The 22,478-nt window shown below is 31.8% G+C and overlaps 1 protein-coding gene across 7 annotated transcripts in view; it reads right to left on the bottom strand.

Moving 5' to 3' along the window:
- The window catches only part of LOC118195621 (protein still life, isoform SIF type 1-like), a 749,226-nt gene that overhangs the window by 292,499 nt on the left and 434,249 nt on the right, over window positions 1-22,478 (bottom strand). For 5 of the 7 annotated variants that reach the window (XM_085813741.1, XM_085813746.1, XM_085813743.1 and 2 more), the window contains exons 4-5: window positions 7,747-7,865; window positions 887-952 (exon numbers count right to left, since the gene is read on the bottom strand). In XM_085813741.1, the coding sequence (XP_085669867.1) occupies window positions 887-952; window positions 7,747-7,865 (185 nt within the window). The remainder of the gene's footprint in view (window positions 1-886; window positions 953-7,746; window positions 7,866-22,478) is intronic. The other 2 variants (XM_085813745.1, XM_085813747.1) reach the window with 1 other exon arrangement.

The following is a 22,478-nucleotide window of genomic DNA, read 5'->3' as shown; positions in this document are numbered from 1 at the left end:
AATCTGCAACTGTCACTGTCATTGATCATCATAAATGTCATCCAACAGAAATCAAATATATTTTTCATATATAAAGATCTTTCTCTTAGAACTCGGTGCATTTAATATAAATTAATTTGCAAGCATTCTTCATCTGTCATCATCATATTTGTTGACATGTCATTTTTGCTCTAACCTAATTAATCATATGATCCTAAAACAAAAGTCTTTCAAAAATATTTGCAAGCTATCGTAAACAAATGAATCTGGATTAAATGTAAACTGTAGCAAACATGTTTCAAAGAGGTTATCATTTTTATAGAATGAGTGTAACCATTGATATAAATTCAATAAGATTATTTATAGCGTTTTGTCACCTGTACCTGGTTCATTTGAGTTTAGGAAGAATAGGCTATTTCATTAATTCTGTTCAACAAAAGCCCATTGAAGCTTTAATTTTTAATAAAATGAGGTGATATTTAAATAGGCTTAAGTTTCGATCTATTTTTCCGCAGTTTCCAAAGGAGCGGAGTATTGTGTTTGTTGCTTTCATTTTTAACGCATTATATAGCTTCACAAATGATTAAGTTGGGTACCACTCCGTTTATACCATCATACATGTGCCATTGATTCATTAATGCACCACTTCATGAAAAGAATGGGAAGTAGAATACAGAACAAATCATGAATATTTCTTCCAGTTCAGATTTTATTTTCCTGTTTATAACTGAATTATCAGAATCTTGAATAACAATTTGGACTCGCAACATGAATATACCTCTTCAAAAGTAAAAACTTAAACCATGCAAAAGCGCGAAAATATATAAGAGAAAGCAAAGAACTGGAGCTGACATGCAAAAGCAGGAAAAGGTGGAAGGAGCTTGAAAGAAGAAGAAGCCCTCCTTACCTTCGGAGGTTCCAGTTTCAAAGAATAGGAAGAAGAAGCCTTTCTGGAAAACTTGAAGTCGGGTGACTGCCGCCAGAAAGAGATAGAAAGAAAAAAAAAAAAGAAGGCCGATTTGAAGCAAATTTTGTGTGAGATTTTCGATTTACAAAAAGAGGCCAATCGATTTGCAACATGGATTATATTACATATTTTCACATTTTACACAATAAAACAATTATATATACCTAAATTATATTAATACATTAAATTAAAATTAATTTAAAAGACGTAAACTCAAACCCATCATTGTAAAAAGAAATGTATTAGATATGGAAGCTTTTGACGGTGACAAAAAATTTGTTTTACAGCATCTGAAGTTATTAAATTGATACACTTAACTTTTATCTAATCAAATATAAATACTTTATCATACACAATGTGATATTTTGTTTGTCCAATCTTCATTTCACATATCTCGTTTCTTCATAAAAGCTTGCTTAACCTCTTTGCTTCGAAATAATCTTGTTTCTTATTTGCATATAATTTTTATCACATTCATACTGTTCATAATGTATATTCAGAAAGATGAATAAGTTCAAAAGAACACATTTTATCAACACAAATCTCTTGATAAAAATCATAGAATCCTTACATATTTCTTCAAAGGCTTATGAATTGAGATTACACTTTTCTCTTCAATATTAAAATGCCATTGCATTTTTAGTAGCGCAAATTATTATATGAAAAAAAGTTAAAAATGGAAATGTATTATATAAAAAGAAATAGCAGATAAATTAATTTTATGTTGAATTTTAAGAAAGATATCCCAAAGAATCATGCTTTAAAAAATGATATTTTGAATAGAAATTTTTATTAAATTTAAAAATGACCCTTAAAACACCTTTTCCCTCCCAGAAATGATCAACATTGTTGGCAATTTTTGCAGATGTATAATTTAAGTTTTATAAAGTTTTGTAAAGTTAGTTTCTGCTTTATTTATTTATTTACGCATTTCGTATATAACTTTATGATTATTTATTGTGATTTTATTAGATCAAAAAACTGCGTCCACTTTTTGTACTTGTACGCATCTATTTTAAGTATCACTTTGTATAGAGTTTGCGATGATTAGAAATTGTAAGGATCACTCAACTAAAATCGGAGATACAGAAAAAACTGGCGATAATTTGTACCTCCAACTTGGCAACAATTATCCATTTCTCATGAACTTGGCAATATCCTGGAAGCCTTTAGGAAATGTATGTTTGAAACCTAAGAACGAAATTCCTGGAAAGTTGCCGAAGTACTTACCCTTTGCTTTGAGCAACCATATAAACAAAAGGCTGAGCATGAAAAAATAAATTAGTTGAATCGAGACTCTTGTTAATTCTATTTTATACTGTAGATCTACCTGTTTTACACGCATGAACTTCTGCTCGTAACTATTCCTTAAAACAAGGAGTTCGGTGGTTGATACGTGGGAATTGAGGGAATTTTAAAGAATGTAAAATCAAGGGTTCGATAGCCAAACATGCGCTCGAACTGATTACCATTATGATTAGTATAATCAAGATCCTATTGATTACAAAAAATTATTAACAAATTATTGAAAAAGAGTTATGTCACAAAAAATATTATTTAAAAACACATTGGTACGCTAAGTTTCGAAATATAAACATCATCCCAGAAAAATATCCCAAAAGAAAAATTGTTACCGGACCAGCATTATTTATTTTTCCCTCTTCTTACATAATGGCAGCAGACTTTAGTCAAGTCAGTAATGTACTATGTAAAACAAAAAACAGGCTGAATTTTTTAATGAAGTAATTTAAGAATTAAGTTCAGCAATTTTATGCTGAATATTAAAAACATTGCAGCAGACATAAAGTACAGTCATCATATTCATAAAAATCGAACTTTTGTGCAATTAGAATGTGTGATTTTGTTTCTGAAAACTTTTCTTCTTTCTATTTGTAAATAATAACAATAATAATATTAAAACCTAAATTTAATAAATCACTTTACAGAATTTTTGTTTCTATTCTTAGTCTCTGTTTATTTTTCTTCCAATAGTAGATTGTGAACAGTTACAGAGTAACACAGCCCATTAATCTATACAAAGCCAGATGTAGTGGTCTCTTTGTTACGGAGGAACTCAATAGGTGGTCCACCATCGCCTCCTATGAAGGGACGGACAATTACAACCATGCCTTCTCCGGGATTCGAACCCAGGCCATTCAGTATCGCAGTCAGGCTTCCCTAACCACTATACCGTCTGGGCAGCTCTTAGTCTCTCTGTTATTTTTAAGTTATTTATGTGCAATTATTTGTATTATGATTATGTTGTATGCTGTATAATATAGGAAAAAGTAAAAGGGTTGAGGAAGAAAATTATGCTTTTAAATACTGCTTTAGACATTGCTCTGCCAGCAGTTTTGGTAGTATGTAATATTCCTCACGGTTTGAAAAGAATTTTTCTTTCCTTCGATTTTCTGCTATGGTCACTTATAGCTATTTATCTTGCCTGCAACAGATATTATATTTTTTCAGTAAATTCTTTCTATTCGTTTGGCTTATTTATTTAAGAAGATTGCTATAAACCCATACCATGCTAAAATATATAGTCTTTAACAGTACTTGAATGCAACATATCAAATGAAATTATCTCACTTTATAAGATATTTTGCGATAAATTATTCAATATACTTCGAAAAGTTAAAAGATTACAGAAATGCAAACTAAACATTATAATAAAAATCTATTAGGAAATATTTGTTCATATAAAAAAAGAGAGAGTGTTAAATTCTAATACGGAAAATATAAGAATCAAAGAGACTTGAAAATATCGAGTTACTGTTTTATTTTCAAATTAAAACTCTAAATCATACTTTATCTTTTAGTAACAAGCATTATCATTAAATAAATGGAAAAGTATTAAATTCTTGATTATTGCTTTAAAATAGCAAATAAACTATGACAATTATGAAGTAGATATATATTTATTTTGGCTTTTAAAGTATGTTGAAATATTTTCGTAAGAAAGGGCATAATTATACAGGATTATTGCAAAACTATTTTTAATTTAGAAAGAACAATTGATACTTGAATCAAAATTAAAACCGTAGCACACAAACGCGAATCATTTGGCAAAAAAGAATGAAAGAAAAGAGATAAAAGAAGAAACACACGTAGTAAGAATAATTTATGACTATGTATCTAGAGTGGAAAAGACCGCAAAAATAAAATATATAATTCACCAGTAAGAATCACCATTAGTTAGTTATGTTTGTTCAGAAAAATGATGATATCAAGCAAAAATAAGTGATTATTTCTCTGTATGACATATGGAAGATAAGTCCCCCCTCTTTTATTTTAGTTTCTCAGATCGGTTTATTTTTTTTAACATACCTAGATTTTAATGATGCAATATACAGCTATTAAACATAATAAAAATTCTTTAGCTATGTTTAAAACATTACAGTATTTACAGTAAAATTAAATATCAGAGTCAATGAATAAGAAGTATTGCAAATATTTCGGCTTTTATGTTATACTTTTAGTATCATGACAAAATAAACTGTGCCAATAGGAAATTTAATAATACATATTAATATACGGTTTTTTGACAATTTTTTGGGAGAATTTGTGCAATCTCAGATTAATAAACTCAAAATAACAAAAGGCTGACGGTCAAGAGTGTCCACAACGTGACCCAAATTATAGGAAATCACGAGACAGAGTTTGGCTTAAAATGTTTAATATAAGTTTCATGTAAGTGCAGCGAAAACAATATTTCTAATTTATATTTATTAAATACAATCATAATTTTTAAAACAAAAGTTATATAAATAACATATAAAATAAGCATAACTTATTGAGTTTGAATAAATATTAAGTGAATATTAATTTGATGAATATTAAGCGATCTAAAGAACATATCCATTTATATTATGCAGCATTTCAAATTACATTAAATAGTGCCTGTTGTATGTTACCTACATTATTCCAATAGCTTTTTTAACTTAGACGGCATTTTTCTCAGTATTTCCAATGTTACCGTTCTAATACGTAACTTCTGTAATTTATAATTCAGTGTCACGTAATTTAATCGCAAAAACATGGTATGTAACAATGCCCATATAAAGATATCTGAAAGTGTTACATTAGTAAATCGATCTGATCAAGAATTCGGGTCACACAACACCTGTAAGGTTTTAGTGGGAATTTGCGAAAGACCATGTTTAAGCAACAGTATTGAATTCATACAACGAATTTCTGAAATCATTAAAAGAGTAATGCCCCAAATCCTGGGAATACATAGCGAGAAATTGAATATCTAGTGTAATATTATACAGACCACTAAACGAATTGAATTGCTTTACATTTTAACTTACAAGTTAAAAAATGTTTGAGTTGCTGTGTGATTTGACTTTTAATATTAATGGGCATGCTCATCTTCACTTCATCACTATTCGCCACTGAAATTCTTTCAATGATTTATGACCATACTGTACGTTTATTAATTATAATTACGTTTATTAATAATAATAATTGTTGTTTCTACTCATTCCGTTTTCTGTTTTCCATATTATTTTGATTGCTTTACTTGAAATAAAACCATTTAGGAGATATAACATTACGACATGTGGTGAAAATGGAACGACTCCCGGAGAAAAGATTGACAACCGCTGCATTAGTAACTCTTAACGTTATTTTTAAAAAAATTATGCACTACTATAGTATCAGAAATTGCTTCATTTTCCAGTTTACATTCCCTACCTAGGTTTTATACTTGTTTCTCGTGAAGTTATATTCATGATATTGTTTATCAAATTACAGTGAACAGCTTTTTCTTCAAGGTAATGTTATATTTTAATTTCACATCTTTAATATACATGCCACTGTACTATTTACAATTACATTATCTCTTAGTAGCAGTAAAGTAAGAGCATTAGTTATTCCAGAAAAAAAAATTTTCAAGCAAAATTAGATTAAAAATTCACATAATCGTAATCAGTTGTGAAGTCAACTAATGACAGAGAGAAATCTATTATGTACCTAACCTATACTACAGCACAGTAACACTGATATTCTAAGCGCTCACTGTAATCATGCAAATAGAAATGTCTCAGGTTTACAAGTTTAAATTCCCAGCAAAACTATCGTGCAAATACAAAACAACAAGTCTAAAATCAAAAACCATGAAAACGGCAGAGAGAAAAATCTGTAAATGCTTTTAAAACTTATTTTGAATAAAATGTTGTAAATCATACAGAGATTTAGCTATAAAAGTAATTTAACTTCACATCACGAATTACGGAAACCTTTATTTCAAACATTCTGTAAACACTGGTATTTTTATCAGAAGCAAAAATGTCACAATAAGATACATTCCTCAAGAGAAGAAGAGGAAGTATGACCTTGTTTATTTACATTAGCTATACATAAGTCACGTGATCACTGAGGTCATCGGAATGTATCGTATTAAATTCTCCACCAATTATTTACAAGGTAATCAAAAACTAGAATGAAAAAATTAATTAGCAGAGATAAATACGATGAGATGATTTTTGCTTGGTCTGATACATTGCACGAATAAATGTCAAGCTACTCAATACTACGACAGTAATAACAGCATCAGATATATGAATTGAGTAAAGCGTGTTTTAGAGATGATGGGGGTCATAAAATAGAGCAGTAAGAAATAAATCAAGAAATGCTAATATTTTTATTAAACATTTAAAATATAAAAATAACTTAGAAAACAAAATCCGGATAGTAAGCAACAATCCCATGACCTTCGAAGTCTTTTGCTAAAAATTCTGTAAGTCCAAAATTTCAACTTGAAATTTTTGGCTGAAAATTTATGGAAGTATCCTACAAGGATATAAAGAGGAATTAAAACCTATAGACGATAATTTAGAAGGTAAATTGATAAAGCCCATGAAATCGAGATCATGTATTTCATACACAAGTCAAAGAATGAGTTTATGTTTATTCGAGTATAAATAAAAATGAAAAGAAAGCTTCCTAGATTAATCCAATATATTTATGCTGTAAAGGTAATCATCAAAGATTATATTTAAAGGAATTATAACAATTATTTCTGTTTCATTCCACAAAGTTTTGCAACATAATCAAGGTTTCGTCTCGAAGAGAAAACCAATAAGAAATCTAACATTAAATTGGAAGTGTCGGGGGTTAAACATGAGTAATTTGCATTAACTTTCATTAGAGTTTGCATATGATAGGTAAAATAAATACTATGATTTTAATGACATTTGATAGGAAACCAAACCATAGAATTATTCGCGCTTATCAAATACATGAGTATATAAAAAGTACGTAAAGTACATGTCAAGTACATAAATGCTTAAAGTTTGCGTTCTGCACAATGTTGACCTAATAATTTTACTTTGGATCATCCTAAACTAATAAGAATGGCAAGAAGAAATTACTGGTTACTTGTTTCTGCACAGTTCGTTTGATTGTCAAACAATACACACATAATTGTCATTAATGTTTTATTAGAACAACTAACATTAGGAACGTTTTCAGCACATACTTCATGAATTATTGCAATAGGCCTTCATTACACATCTATGCAGTTATTCAATCTGTTTATGCAAATCTATACTATTAGTTAGTGCTAGAGGCTGGAAGAAATTGCACCAGAAAGTAAAATGGAAGCTATACCCTTTAACTAATAATTATTAAAAACTGTACATGTTAGGCGAAAAATTTAGATTTAAAAAATGTTTTTTATTTTATGATTTTTTTTAACTATGTCTTTGCTAAGTATCACATTACATTTTTAAAAAAAGGAACTGTTTTTTTAAAATGCAAATGGAGATGACAGCAGTATGAGAATTTATACTTACGCAACAATCCCGAAACTGTTTGGCATCGACCGGCGAAGTAAAATTTAAACCCCAAGTATCCCCCGTCGTAGGATCTTTCCAATAAACGAAGCATTCTGAAGCCTGGCCTAGCCGTGTACCTAAAGAGAACGATTAAAAAATTACGAACTGTAAGAGAAAAGAAGAGCATTTTTATTTGCACAGAATTTGCAGATCTGAAAGTTCATTCGTACAAAATGAATTATAATTGAATGAACTCTATCGACTTAAAAGGGGGGAAAATGCTACTTTTTAAATATAACGTTTATGTTTCTTATATTTTTAAACTAGCACTGAAAACTTTATTTGCATATTCTAATTTAACTCTAAAACATTTTTAGTAAACAGTTATGATTGGCTACTAATTTCAGAACGAGTCCCCAAGGAATTCAAGATATAAGCCACAAAATCATATATTTAGAATGAGCCATTAAAATAGAGATGCCACGCGGTAAAAAACAATTAGTATGAAATTATTAGTCCAAAGGGGCTTTGCTCCTGAAGGACTATTATTTTCGTTTTGCGATTTTGCGTTGCATCACTATAAATGCCCGTTTCACCTTTCAAACTGTTGCCACCAAATGTTAGAGTCCTGCATTATATTTGAGAAAATAAATAACGAAAAATCTGCATAAATGTATGTATATTTCTCGCATTGTTATAAAACAAAATTCGATGTTAAAAACATCGAATTTTGAATGACGTAATCCTCCTACGGATATGTGCATGTGGAAGACCAAATTTGAAATTTGGAATTTGTTTTATGATCGATTTCATATTTTGTAAAACTTTAACGAATTTTTCAGTAACAAACTCAACGATTTGAAAGCGAGCAATGGCAACACTATACGAAAAAAAAACTTTTTCATCTCCAGCGCGCATAACTGTGTATTGGAAATTCTAAAGATAAGCTCATTTTAAAATTATTTTGCGACATTGCTATTGAACTGAATTTTATGTTTCACGTGCAAAGTACATAATATTTAATAAATAAAGGTAACACACAAAAATGCCCCTTTGGACGTAATTTAAAATCTGAAACCTTTCAGATTTTTTTAAATCGTAAATTAACATCTTAATTAACAAAGAAAAGTTTTAATTATACATGAGATAATTTTGCATATTTTGAACAATTATGTCTTTTCTTCACTAAAGATCGCTTGCTCTTGAGGCTTGCCACAAACATTCCCTTCAAACGGTAATCCATTTTACTTACCACAACAAATGCATTTACTGAAAACAATAAACACTTCTGCGTAGTTAGGAAACAGCAAAAAATGATGAAAGTTCAGAAGTATGAAAAAGCTAATTAATAAAAGCACAAACATCAAGCAAGTTAATCAGTGGATTCAGAGACCATTTGCATGACGGGGCTATAAAAATACCATAAACAAGAAAAGTATTAATTCTTTTATAGCCTTTCCTTTCCTTTTTAATACTATCCATGATGTCTGCATGACATACACCACTATATATGGAATCTGTTTATTATCTTTTTACCCCGTTCACTGATGTGCATGTCAATTGGGATGTGGAAATAATAAACTTACAGTCATCCTGGTGACAAATCCTATTCTGTTCAGTTATTAATGGTAATCGAATGCAGTTGAAGAGATTACTACGTGTCAGAAAGCATTTCTTTTGTGTTATGAAAGGATTTACGAATCCAATTTTCGGTTTTGTGTTGTGAATAGCCATTTCCTTAAACAAACCCCAGTTGTTGCTGATCATATTACAATTTTAATGCACTTGACTAAGCATGTTAAAAGCGTAATACATTTACATTATTCAAAATATAGCCCGCGCATTAACCAGATAGAAAACACAATAGCTTTTAGAAAGTGTTTCCTTCTAATATTAACGTCAATTGTTTTGGGGGAATATTTCGTGGAATTTTTTTAAATCTCTTAATTCGATCGCAAGTACAATTTCACCTACTTGGGCAATATTAAATACTTATTGATCAAGCCTCGGCGCACTATTGCATGAATCATATCCTATTATTAATTTTCTTGACATATGTAGGTGCTTCAAGATGAGTCATATGCAGATTACAAGGCTGCATGATACTTCATATGGCAAGTCTCGATATGAAATTCTTCTACAGTTTTCTATATCCCAATTATGTAACTCAAAAATTACTCTTATATAAATATTACAACAGAATAAAAGGTTTTTTAAAATTATTTTATAGAGCCATTATCTTTGTTTTGGAGCAGGAAACACAAAATTCGCAGAGCCTTGGCCGGAAATCGAACTCTCACATTCTGATTGCCAGCTACATGTGCTACTAAGTACACTACGAAATCAAGCGGTCAGGAAGGAGAAAATTCTTTATATTCTTTCCCATTTAAAGAGCGTTGGGAGAAAGGGACCCAATCGTTAAATTCAAGAGATGATGAATTAGCTTCTACTACATTTTAGCTCACGCGCCCATGAAGAGTCTTTTAGATATTTATCGAGGGAAGAAACATGAGAGTATCAGCTAGGCTTTCGCCGGGATTCAAACTCCAGATTTCTGATTGACAACTAGACGTGGTTCCAATTACACAATAAATGCACGCATTCAGGAGGACGAAAACTGCTTACACTTTATTACATAAAGAAATACATATATCGCTCTGTCAGGTTTATTTTCAAACTGAAATTAAAATGCTCAGTAAAATTTAACGAATTTGGTAAAGTTTAATAAAAACTAATTCATTAATATTAAAAAAAGGCATTAAAATTTTAAGGCCTTTCTTTTAAATGCATAATTTTCATTAGCAGTTTGTACGTAACACTATAATGCATTTAATGACTAATAAAATGATTTACCGTATATACCCGCGTATTAGTCGATACCGCGTATAAGTCGACCCCCCCCCCACTTCGACATAAAAAATTCGTAGAAAATAAGAAACTCGCATATAAGTTGATCCCCACTTCCGAAATCGATCGAGAAACTTCGAAAAAAATTTTTTAAGTACTACATTTATTCAAAATCATCTGAGAAAAAAAAGTAAATATACGATAAAAAACACTTTGGTAAATAAACAAAATCAAAATCCTTCTTCTAGAATTCTAGAATTAAAATTCTAGAATTTGTTCCAGAAAAGATTCGCGTACGTAAAATCTATCTGCATTTCCCCTTTTTAAAAGTTAAAAGAAATATTCCAAACTGTTCAGTTATTGCGTGGGCTATTTTTTTAAATTTTGACGTGTACGCCTGTTAACAAAAGTGTTTCATGAATGAACAATAACTATTACAAAGACTTATACGTACGTTTTATCGAAACTTAACGTTATGTGACTGTGACTTAACTGTGATTAGTTCGTCACATAATTTAAGTCATGAAATTACTTCAAGTAAGTGACTTATTTGATAAGCCGTCCAATTTGAGTGCGGGAAGAAAACAACTGCATTATATAAAGAAATTTTTGAACTTCCGATTCTTTTAATTTTTTATGGCCCCGCGTATAAGTCGACCCCCCCCCACTTTGAAGTCTTTTTTTTTTTGTCCAAAATATCTCGACTTATACGCGGGTATATACGGTAACTCTGAAAGAAATACTGAAATTAATTTAAACAGACTTTAAGTGAGACCGCATAAAAGAAATTTCCATATTTGATAAAACTTTAAAGTTTTAATTGTAACAGAACATATATATACTATTGTATTTACTTTATGGATCTAAACTCAAGTATGAGTTCTGTATTCGAATTTGTGTTTTCATATTGACTCAATGAATTAAGACTCTAGTTTTTAAAAAATATTTTAATGCGAATAAACGTATGAAATGCAAATGGCACTGGCAGATTTTAAAAAGACAGCTTTTAAAATTAATACATCTTTAAAACTCAATTAATTGGCTGCCGACTCTAATAATTTATTCTTTAAAATATAATCAGACTCCACAGTACTGCTAGTTTTATGGATAAATAATTAACTTTTTTTTTTACTATTTCGATACACCAAAGTGTGGCCTAATTGCAGCTCACGAGCTACAAACTGCTTTTTACGCCCTTAACTGCCCTTAAATACGGCTCGTGTCGTAACAAACAATAGCCCACCAGCGGCCGAGCGGTAAAGTCGCTGAACGCTGGTAGTTCGGTCCGAGGTTCGAATCCCGCGAACGGGCTGGCTGCAAGGGAGTTTTCGTGGTTTTCCCATGTGTAACGTGTATACGAGCAAGTTTCCCTTAGAAAGTCTTCCACGAAGGCATACCTCCCCTTAGGCAGATATCCCTCGAGGCTTTGCCATAATCACACGTAACAAACAATAGTTTTATTCTTAAAATACAATACCAAATTAAGACCGAAATCTTCCTACAACACAGTTTTTTGAAAATGAGTCATGTCATTTTTTTAAAATTATATATATATATGTTGACTAAATTTATGTTTAATATGTACAGTTATTTTAAACAATTTCAAATTACTCGCCAGCGCCGTATAGAGAGCCTGTGGGCCCTTGTATAGACTATGATGCCGGCCTTTAAGGATGTTATAAAGAAATTTAAAAAATTCTTAAGTAATTACTTTATTAGAAATTAATGCTTAGTTAATTATTACTTAATTAGTTTATGCTTAATTACGAAATTAATTTGCTTAAAATTACGAAAAAGGCCGTTTTGACAAATAACAGAACCAACAAATAAATAAATAAAAAATTTTTAAAAATGGATGGCCAAAAGCCGCATAACTGGATACATGTCACTATGAAGGCAAAATTGGGATTAAGAATAGAATTCGGAAAATCTGTTGCTTAATATTATGCACGGTAATGGAGGTACAATGTTTTGGGAATGCTCCACTGTGTTTGGAATGCGAAATATAGCGTTTATCCAAAATAATATGGATTAATATAAATATAATAAACATCCATAATGAAAATCTGAAAATATCTGCAAAAAAACTTTGAATGCAAAATATGTTTAAGTTTTCCCAAGATAGCACTCTTGAACACACAGGCCTAAATGTTTGCTTACTATTGTTTATAGTCCTTATACAACTGTCTAGAAGTTATCAAAACGTCTCCCTATTCCTCGGACTTAAATCCTATGGAATATGTATAGAGTGAGTTAGAGAAATCAAGAAAGAAAGATAAATCTTCTCCTAAAGCTCTACTAAAAGCAGTTGTTACGTAGAAATGGAACAAATCGAACACTTTTAAAGGAAAAAAAAATAGTTGATTCCATAACAAAGCGCATAAAAAATTTAATTTTAGCTTAAGAGTATCCAACGAAATTTTGAATATCCTGTTATTTTCATACTTTTCTGAAATATAAACTGTTTATTCTAAATGTGAGAATACTTACGTGAGCTCATTTTCAGAACTTTTTGAATATGTGTTTTTTCCAAAAACGGTTTGGTAACATTTTGGAAAACAAGTAGGTTTTAAAATATATGATCAATAGCATATGTGAGAAAAATAAAGTCATTTTTCTAACATTCAGTAATTGATATTTACAAATAAACCTGAAAATCGGAAGAATCCGAAAATAAATGTGAGCCACTGTATGCGAGTTCATTCTCAGACCTTTTTATGAGTATTTTCTTTTAAATCGAAAAATGTTTTAATACCTTTTTACAGAACAGACAGCTTCTAAAATAGATGATCATTAGTATATGTGAAAGAAAATATAGTATTTTTGCTAATATTTAGTAATAGATATTTGCAAATAAAACTAAAAAACACAAGAGTCCGAAAACAAATGTGAGCCACTGGTGTGCAAAAATTAAGGACGAAGTTGAAAAATTAGCATATCAGCTGAACGAAGTGTGACAAGTGTGGCTGCAGAGTTTGGAATTGCTCACAGCATCGTTTCACGACTTTGGAGACAATTTCAAACTACAGGAACAGCTATCCGGGGGTTTAGTAGTGGTCGTCCACGAGGAACCACACCCGCAGATGACCGGTATATTGCCTTACAGGCCGGAAGAAACAGGCGGCAGACAGCGGGAGAAATCGCTAGACACATGACACAGGCGACTGGATGACCGATATCGCGTTTTACCGTGGCCAGAAGACTGCACGGTGGGGATCTGTTTGCACGACGCCCTATACGGTGTGTACCTCTAACGCCTGCCCATCGGAGAAGGCGTTCTCTGTGGTGCCGGGAACACCGGAATTGGAGAGACAATGAATGGGGACGAGTACTCTTTACAAATGAGAGAAGATTCAGTCTGAGTAGCGATTCTCATCGAATACTCATCTGGAGAGAGCGGGGAAGCCGCAATCATCCCTCGAACATCATTGAAAGGGACAGGTATGGAGGTGGCGGTGTTCTCGTTTGGGGAGGCATCATGCTTGGTAGTCGTACAGACCTTCAAATCTTCGACGCAGGTTCAGTCAACGGGACCCGTTATTGTAACGAGATTTTTTTTCCATATGTGCGTCTTTTTAGAGGCGCTATGGGTCCGCAGTTCCTTTTCATGGACGACAATGCACCATGTCATCGCACAGTAGATGCCGAACAGCTCTTAGAGAGTGAGGATATTGAACGTATGGATTGGCCGGCACGATCTTCGGATCTCAATCCCATCGAGCATGTATGGGATTTTCTAGGCAGACGCTTGGCAGCTCGTACCTTACCACCAGTAACGATTCCGGAGCTTCGATTGGCGCTGCAAGACGAATGGGCAGCAATGCCTCAACAACTCATTGACACTCTCATTCTCAGCATGGGCAGACACTATGAAACCTGCCTAGCAGTCAGGGGAGATCATATCCCCTATTAAAGACCGGATGTTTCTTGCTGGACACCCATCACAGGGATGTTTCGGCCTTCAGTCGCATTGCGCTCCATGCTACTTTTTCAATAAAGCTTCTTTTTATCCCTCTGATTTCTCTTTTAGTAAGTTTTGCTTACATTACTCATGTCCTTACGTATTGGGGATCTTACGGTATTAAATGTGTTGATTTGGAAAGCTTTTGTATAAAGTTATATTGAAAAAACCGTCTCGTCCTTAATTTGTGCACACCAGTGTATGTAGATACATTTGGATACATCTGCGATAGGTTTTATTTGGAAGAAAGAAACATTAATTTGTGACATAGGTATAGTTAGTTGACTAATAAGAAACTCTTTTTCTAGAAAACTAAATACGATTAATAATTAATAAAATATCATAAACAGAAAGGATAAAGATCAAGAAACCATACTGTGGCTTAAACTAATCATGCTTAGCTAAATATATTAAAATAAATCTAAGTACGAGGCATAAATGAAAACATACGATACTATGCAAAACAAACTTTTTTCTCATGTGTTATCATAATGTCTATGTAAGGAAAATATAATATTTTTTTCAATAATTTATCAAATTCACCGGTAATGCCGATGGGTTTAATTTAGCAGAGGAAAGTTAATTCTGAAGATCTGAGTATTCATGAATCATTTCAAATGAGCGTAAACTTTCGTTAAAAATTCGTTTATAGTGAAAAAATACTCTTTAACAAGAGACTAGAGCCAAGCTTTCGGCTTATATTTAAAAAAATTCTCTTTAAAAAGGGACCAGAGTCAGCTGCTAAATGATAAAACCAATTGATTCAATTTCAAATTCCAACGAACGGGCTGTCTGCATGAGAATATTCGCGATTTTCTCCATTTATAACGGGAATAAAAGCTATTTTTCCTTCAATAGCCTCTTCAGAGGCATCCTTTATTTTTGCAAATAGTCCATGAGTTCTTTGTCATAATCAAAATAGTCCTATTCCAAAAGAGAAGATGCTAATATATAGTTGGAATTTACAAATGCATGTAATTGAATAACACGAATTGCTTCGTCCTTTGAAGCAGATTTCAAACATTGTAATTTTATTACATCATATAAAATAAGATTTTTTATAAAAGTAGAAATGAAAATATTCTAAAAGGCCGCCATTTATGCAAATTACTTCAAAATGTTGGAAGTGGCATTTTTGTTAGTTGAAACATTATTCCAGAATTGGAAGGACTTTAAAATTCTACTTTCATTTTGCAAAATTTCTGATTTAAATCTCAAAATCTAATTCAGAAATAATGTTAATAATGCCTTCCTCCTCTGTAACCATAAGTATCTATATTTTCTTTAATACAACACACATAAATCAGCTTACCCAAATTAATAAAATTCAATTTCTACTTTCTTAATCTTATCTTTGAATACTTCATAATCGTTGACCGTAAGTTCTTTGGATAATAGTTTCGTTTCAATTTCATAAGCTTCGTTTCAATTTTTTTAAATTAGTTTTATTAATAGGGTTGATTTAAATTATAAGATACCATTAAAAATAAAATGGATACACTTACTTGACACCGAAATAATTTTCAGTCTTTCTCTAATAATCCTATAATTCATTCCTCATCGGCTTTAGATGAACCATAAATGCTCTTTAACGGCAATTTAATTACATACAAATGAATGTAAATGCTAAAATTTTCACAATGGTAAAATATTCTTTATTTTTAATGGACTGCATTAAAATTAACGATACTCCGGCTTTCAACGCAACAAACATTAAGGCCTTAACGTTCATCTATGCCAAAAAAATAGATTTATTAAATACGTTTTTCTGCAAATAAAATTCGAGACACTCCGGCTCAGACACTCAGGTAATCGTTTGTGACTCGAGTTAGACTGACGCCAAAGCATTTAATAGAATTTACGCTAGTCGTTGCCACATATTTTCGTAAAATTAACATAGAGTTTTATTTCAAAAAATCTTGCAAAATTTCTGATTGAAAATGTTGTCATTTTGGAAATTTTTATGCGTTTATTGCGAGAAAAATATTCTGCTGCTTTTAAAAGCGAATTAAAGCATAATATGTTTAATATATAAAATATTCAGTACTTATGCGTTTTTCGTCGACCGCGAAAACTGGCCAAACTTACGCTAATCAATCTGGAAGAGGAACAGACCGTACTTATTTAGTTAAATAATTCTAGGTCGCTGTTTATTTAGTTGGATAATAGATGTTTCGAATGTATCATATAAATTTTAAATAAATATGAGCTAAAGTTCTAATATTATCTGGCAAACAAATGCCTTAAAACTAGCCCCAATAATTGTGCCACCTAAACATTCCTAATGACATTTATTAAAATAGCAGCAAAATTGTTATTTTCCTTTGTAAATTGGCTTTAATGGGAAACCAAATGGTTGTTACGCAACTGCCCAGTATTTTTTATTGTGCTACTTAGCATAGTCATTTAGTGTTTTGAATATGCGCATCATATTCAAAGTGTATAACCAGTCTTGTAACTTTGAAAATATTCTACAGCTTGCTTCTCTAAGAAAATGGTCCCAAGTTTTAATCATTGCTTTAAATGCAATAAAGAAACAGAAAAATAGCAGTTTACCTTTTTTCTTTCTTCACGAAAATTAAACTAGTTTACTGAAGATCGGATTTATTTAAAAACATACATAAGATCGAGTTGTCAAGTCCCATTTATTTATTATTGTCACAAAATTACCCTGTTTGGCGACAGTTTTTACTTTTGACAGAAAAATACGAGAGCACTAAATATTATAATTATGTTGCCAATTAATTATGGGGAAAATTTAAAGGTATCATTAGTTGTGGAGAAAATTCCCTAATTAATTAAGTAATGATCATGAAAAGTTTTGTATATTACACACAAATATATCCGAAAAAAAGTGAGTATAATAAAACGGAACAACCCATCAGTGAATCTTCGAAATAAATACAGTACTTAAATGGTTTAGCTTCCGTTTATTTAACTCACTTAAACAGAAAAAGAAAGAAATAAAATTTTTACGACATACAGTGTTACTTATCAAATTTCAAAAATCAGTTTAAAAAACCATTAGCATACATTTCTTCATAATATATAAGAAGCAAACACATAACTTAATATTTTACAATGATGGGAACCCATACGAGAAATTTCCCTTGAGTATAGATAGTCCTTACTGCTACATCTAACACAGAGCGAGGTATACGGATCCTAACCGCGATAAGAAAGTCGAATCTTTGTATTAACTTTGCAAATTCACCCTTAGTATTGGAGAGAGGAATAGTCTATGATGGGAAGCACCAAAACTTCTTAAAGGTTCCATTCTGTCAGAAACTAAGCGTCCTACACAAAGGAAAGTGTAGATTGATCCCCAAACCGTGAGGTGAGTGAAACCTTTTCCCCAGGCTCTTCTTCTTAGATACGTAATCTCCCTTCTTTTCTCACTGCAAGGCCGGGTTTCGTTCTTCTTCCAAACACAGCCTCCTTTTTTTTTTCCATCGCCCTTCTCCTCGGGTCATCTCGCAGAAGAGAAGTCCTATCCCCCAACTCGTTCTCACATGACCGTTTGTGTCCGTTCCCTCCCCTTTCTTCTCGGCAACCGCTCTAACTCTTTGCGGCACAATGTGCCCAATTTGGGCACACCTCGAAAACTCCCTGTGTATATACAGAAAAACTGAATGAAAAAGAATTTATACATTACTATATATAATATTATTATATATACTAGATGGCAGCACAATACAAACCAGTCCATATATTTTAGCTACGTTTAGTTTCTAAAGACCCTCATTTTTCAAAGAAATCTTCCAGATTTTTTTTTAGGATATAAAAGTAATTCTTTGAAAAGAAACTTCTATGTTATTTTCTTGGCTGTATGCTGATCTCCTTATTCTATATCAGTTTTAAATTTTTACCTTGAAATCTTGCTTAAAATCCAACGGCGAACATCTTGTACCTTTGTTTCACTGCAGTTCTCCGGTGAGCTCATTCACAATAGAAACGCCATCTGTGTTTCATTTCATTTTAGTTTTATTTATTTATTTATTTATCTTTTGTGGAGAAGTTTTATTATCAACCAAGAAATTGTGTTAGGGTGTTTTTCTGAAAGTCAAGGGTAATTTTATCAGTTAGCTCTTTAGTTTTTCATTAGAGCAGTTCTCTTTTTTTTTTTTTTCTTTCCCTTTCGTTGAAAGAAGTTTTGTTAACTATACGTTTTGATAGTTTTGAGTTGTAGATGTTTATTTAATTTAATTTTATAGTTTATATTTTCTAATTGTAGGTATAATATCAGTTTATTTTTCCTGATTTTTAATTATTTTTCAAATGGATCGGAGAGGCTTGACCATTTCTGAAGCACTGAAAGTGCTACATGAATTGCATTCAGATAAGTGAATCTGATACGGATATCCGTATATGTGCAAAACATGTAATGTTGAGTTATTCTTTTCAAAGGTGGCGTTACTTTCTTCGAAAAGTTCCTCCATGAAAACAAATAGACGAAAGTGTACATATGGAATGTAAATAATGTAAATATCATACAGCCAAGTAACTGTTTTTTTCATTTATACCTATGTAATCATCATATAACCAAGAAGAGCTTTTTTGGGTGGGTGTAAAGTAGCAGGTCACCCCGTGGCGCAACTGGGTTAATTCTAAATTTACTACGGTATTCAAAATCTAGTGTTTGTTAATCGTTGTGAAACCTTTTATTCTATTACGCGCTTCTCAGCAATGCTCGCTTCAGCACTCTTTTCGAAGCTCTATTCTCTCTTTTCGAAGCACTCTTTCGAAGCCTGCTTCCGGCACACCTACAGAATTAAAACGGTAAGTGCTATCTTTACAAAATTTTACCTGTGTACTCCTCTAGGCCTGATTAGACCGACTGCCACTTTTTTTGTTTGTTGTTGTTGTTGAAATGTCAACTTTAAAAGATAGCGTGCTGGAAAGGCTTTCGTCGTTGGGTTTTACCGTTATGTCCAAATAAAGCAACGCGCTCCGTCCAAGGCCATTCTCCAACGGCATGGGAAAATTTTGTTTTCCATAAAAAGCAATCAACTCCCCGTTCTCGAAGGTTCTACATTCCTTATATCACGCATTCTCTCCTTTCCAAAAAGAAATTCCTCTAAAATCGTTCGTTCTCATTCATAATTCTATCCTTCTAGAATATTCTCTCATGTTCTTTACTTAAACTTCAGGCGGGTACTATAATTATTATTTGCTTTTACAAAAATATATACACAGTTAGAAACCAGCTCTTCCAATTAAAAATCCTTAGAGTTAAAAAATAACACAACACATGATTCATAACACATTCATCAATTAAACGCCGTCAAAAACTCCTTAATTGTAGATTTGAAAATGACTTTGTGATTCAGAAGCTAATTACCAAAAATACAACTCAAAGTCTTCTTCCTGTCTCAATAATGGAAATTTGGAAGTCTGAAAGCGATTTAATTTTCACCTCTTTCCGACAGCTTTAACGTTTTTCTTCCCATCCTATTTTCTCGCAGCAAAAAGAGTTAAAAAGTAACATCCAAAGATTTGGCTGAGCTGCAGGAAGCGGCTGATTTCTCATTCATGTATTCCTGAAGAATTTCTGCTTCTGTTGAGGGAAAAGGTCGAAATCATGAATTAAACAAGAGTTTTTGTTCATGGAAATGTCTACAATAATGCGTTTCCCTCCTTTATTTCTAGACCCCCCAGTTTGCGATCGAAATGAAATGGAAAATTTTCCGAAAGCCGCATTTGCGTATCCGTTTTATCCATCTACCTCACTCGTGTCTTTTCTTGCACACCAAGACGAATTTTTCTTATCAAGGCTAAAAGGCTAAATATATATATATAGCATGACAAAGCCATGATTATATATATATATATAAAGAGAGAGCTAATATTAGAACAATATTAAAAAGCTAAAAAATAATTTTTTTCTCTTCACCAAGGACACACTCTCAAATATATTGAACACTACAGATGGAAATATTTTGTCAAGACAAATAAACAAATAAAGTTCGTATTACCCCGAAAATAAGTTAATTCCTTCCTTTATTTTTGGTGAATTTAAATCATAAAATTAGTTAACTTAAACTCCATCTTACATAGATTATCTTGTAATTATAAATACTAGATAAACAAATTGGAGTTAATTATTGGAGGAGTTAAAAGCAACACGAATCAGCACATCTCTAAAATTTTTCTCTAAATCTGCAAATGTGCAAATGACGAGAGAGAAGTCATTGATAAGTTAAGATAAAGAGGTAAGAATAAGGGAAGAAAGTCAAGCTACTTGCGCCATCTATGGATGAAAAATGAAAACAACTATGAAATAGTTTCCTTAAAAGTTGAGGGTAAAAACGGATGTGAATTGGAAGCGCTAACTAGCACTGAAAGATTTGGTTAGAGTTGACTTTAGGGTACCCCTTGTATTATCGCGAAGTTGTTGTTTCATTTATCGCCAAGTTGTTGTTTCATTTATCGCCAAGTTGTTGTTTCGTTTATCGCCAAGTTGTTGTATCATTTATGGTAACTTAGTAGTTGAATGTTATGGAAACCCTATTATGACGTAATCGTTTGCATTATTCCGGGAAATTTTGAATCATGGGATATTTCGCAAGGGTTTTTGTAGTGTGTGTTGCTTAGGAAGTGCACTGCTTGTTTCATTGTTTTAGACGGTACAATGGCTGAATGTAATAAGGTTAATTTGAAGTTTTTGTACGATTTGGAACGAAAGGGGAAAAGAGCATTAATTGCCTCTGTAAATGAAGGTTTACTTATATCCATTTTTCGGACAGTCCGGAACTAACGTAGTGTATTTTTTACTCTTATTTTTGTGAATTTATGTGGCGACGCCGATATACGATTTCTAGTTCAGATAATTTTAGGAAGTTTTTGGATACTGTTAAGGAATTTTTTGTGCCACAGACTGAAGACGAATGAATTTATAAATAAAGTAAGTGAATATTTGCTTTGTGTAATGCTTAAATGCATAACAGGTTTTTAATTTGTTTGGTTTAAAATGTAGTTTATTGAGATTATGTATTTTTTTGTTTGCCTCTGCTGTAGAATTGGGTGCTTCTTTGACGTTAAAGTGAAAATATATCGATGTGGGACAAACTCAAGGTGTGCGTAAGGCATAGTTTGTGCAATTCTCTGACTTTTTTTAAGTGAAAATAGGTCGATGTGTACATGGATAAAGTAGGATAAAAAGAACATGGATAAAGTAGGATCAACATCAAATATAATTTTTATTCACCAGCTCAGTAGTCAAAAATCTCATCTTCTAATATTTTAATAAACAAATCGAATTCTAAAGATAAAAACTGTTGCCAAAAACGATAATACAATAATATGCAAAGTAAACATTTATAATTATTAAAGTATTATGAGTATTAAAATATTATGAGTTACTTTCAAACTAATTATTTATATTTTATGCCGTTACAGCAGCCTCTAAAGAACTTTGCAATGTACTAGATTTTGGGGGTTCTGGTAGCAGTATTAAAGCAAATATATGAGGTCGAAAAATGCCGAACGTATATAAATATCAAAACGCAGTTGGCTAGAATGACAGAAGGCTAATATTAAGATAAATGAAAAATGGATATGTCCAAAAGAGATTAACACGCGGCAATGCGATTTCTATGCAAAGAAACCGTCACAGCATCACAAATCTTTCCGGCTCATACGGATTCTTTATAGCACACACTGTAAGGCGGAGAGTATTATCATTCAAGGGGTATAAAGAATTATTTCAGGTCATGCTATTACAGCCCAGCTTTCGGGGTCTTAGCAAGGAAATTGTTTCATTACAGAGAGGAAATTTACAAAATTGGACAATTTGATGAAACCTCCTACTTTATATCAGCAGTTTCCACTCAAGATTTAAAATCCTAAAGTCATCTACATACCTATTTACGATGCTGTTAAATGTGAATACAAAAAGCGTTCTGCACCACTGAACAACTATATTTGGGTATCTCTTAATGCT

This window comes from Stegodyphus dumicola, chromosome 3 (assembly GCF_044657685.1).
Source record: "Stegodyphus dumicola isolate Sdum_Otavi_A_Nest chromosome 3, ASM4465768v1".
Classification (NCBI taxonomy): domain Eukaryota; kingdom Metazoa; phylum Arthropoda; class Arachnida; order Araneae; family Eresidae; genus Stegodyphus; species Stegodyphus dumicola.
Note: the sequence above shows the minus strand (reverse complement) of the source record. Positions and strands in the feature narration are given on the sequence as shown.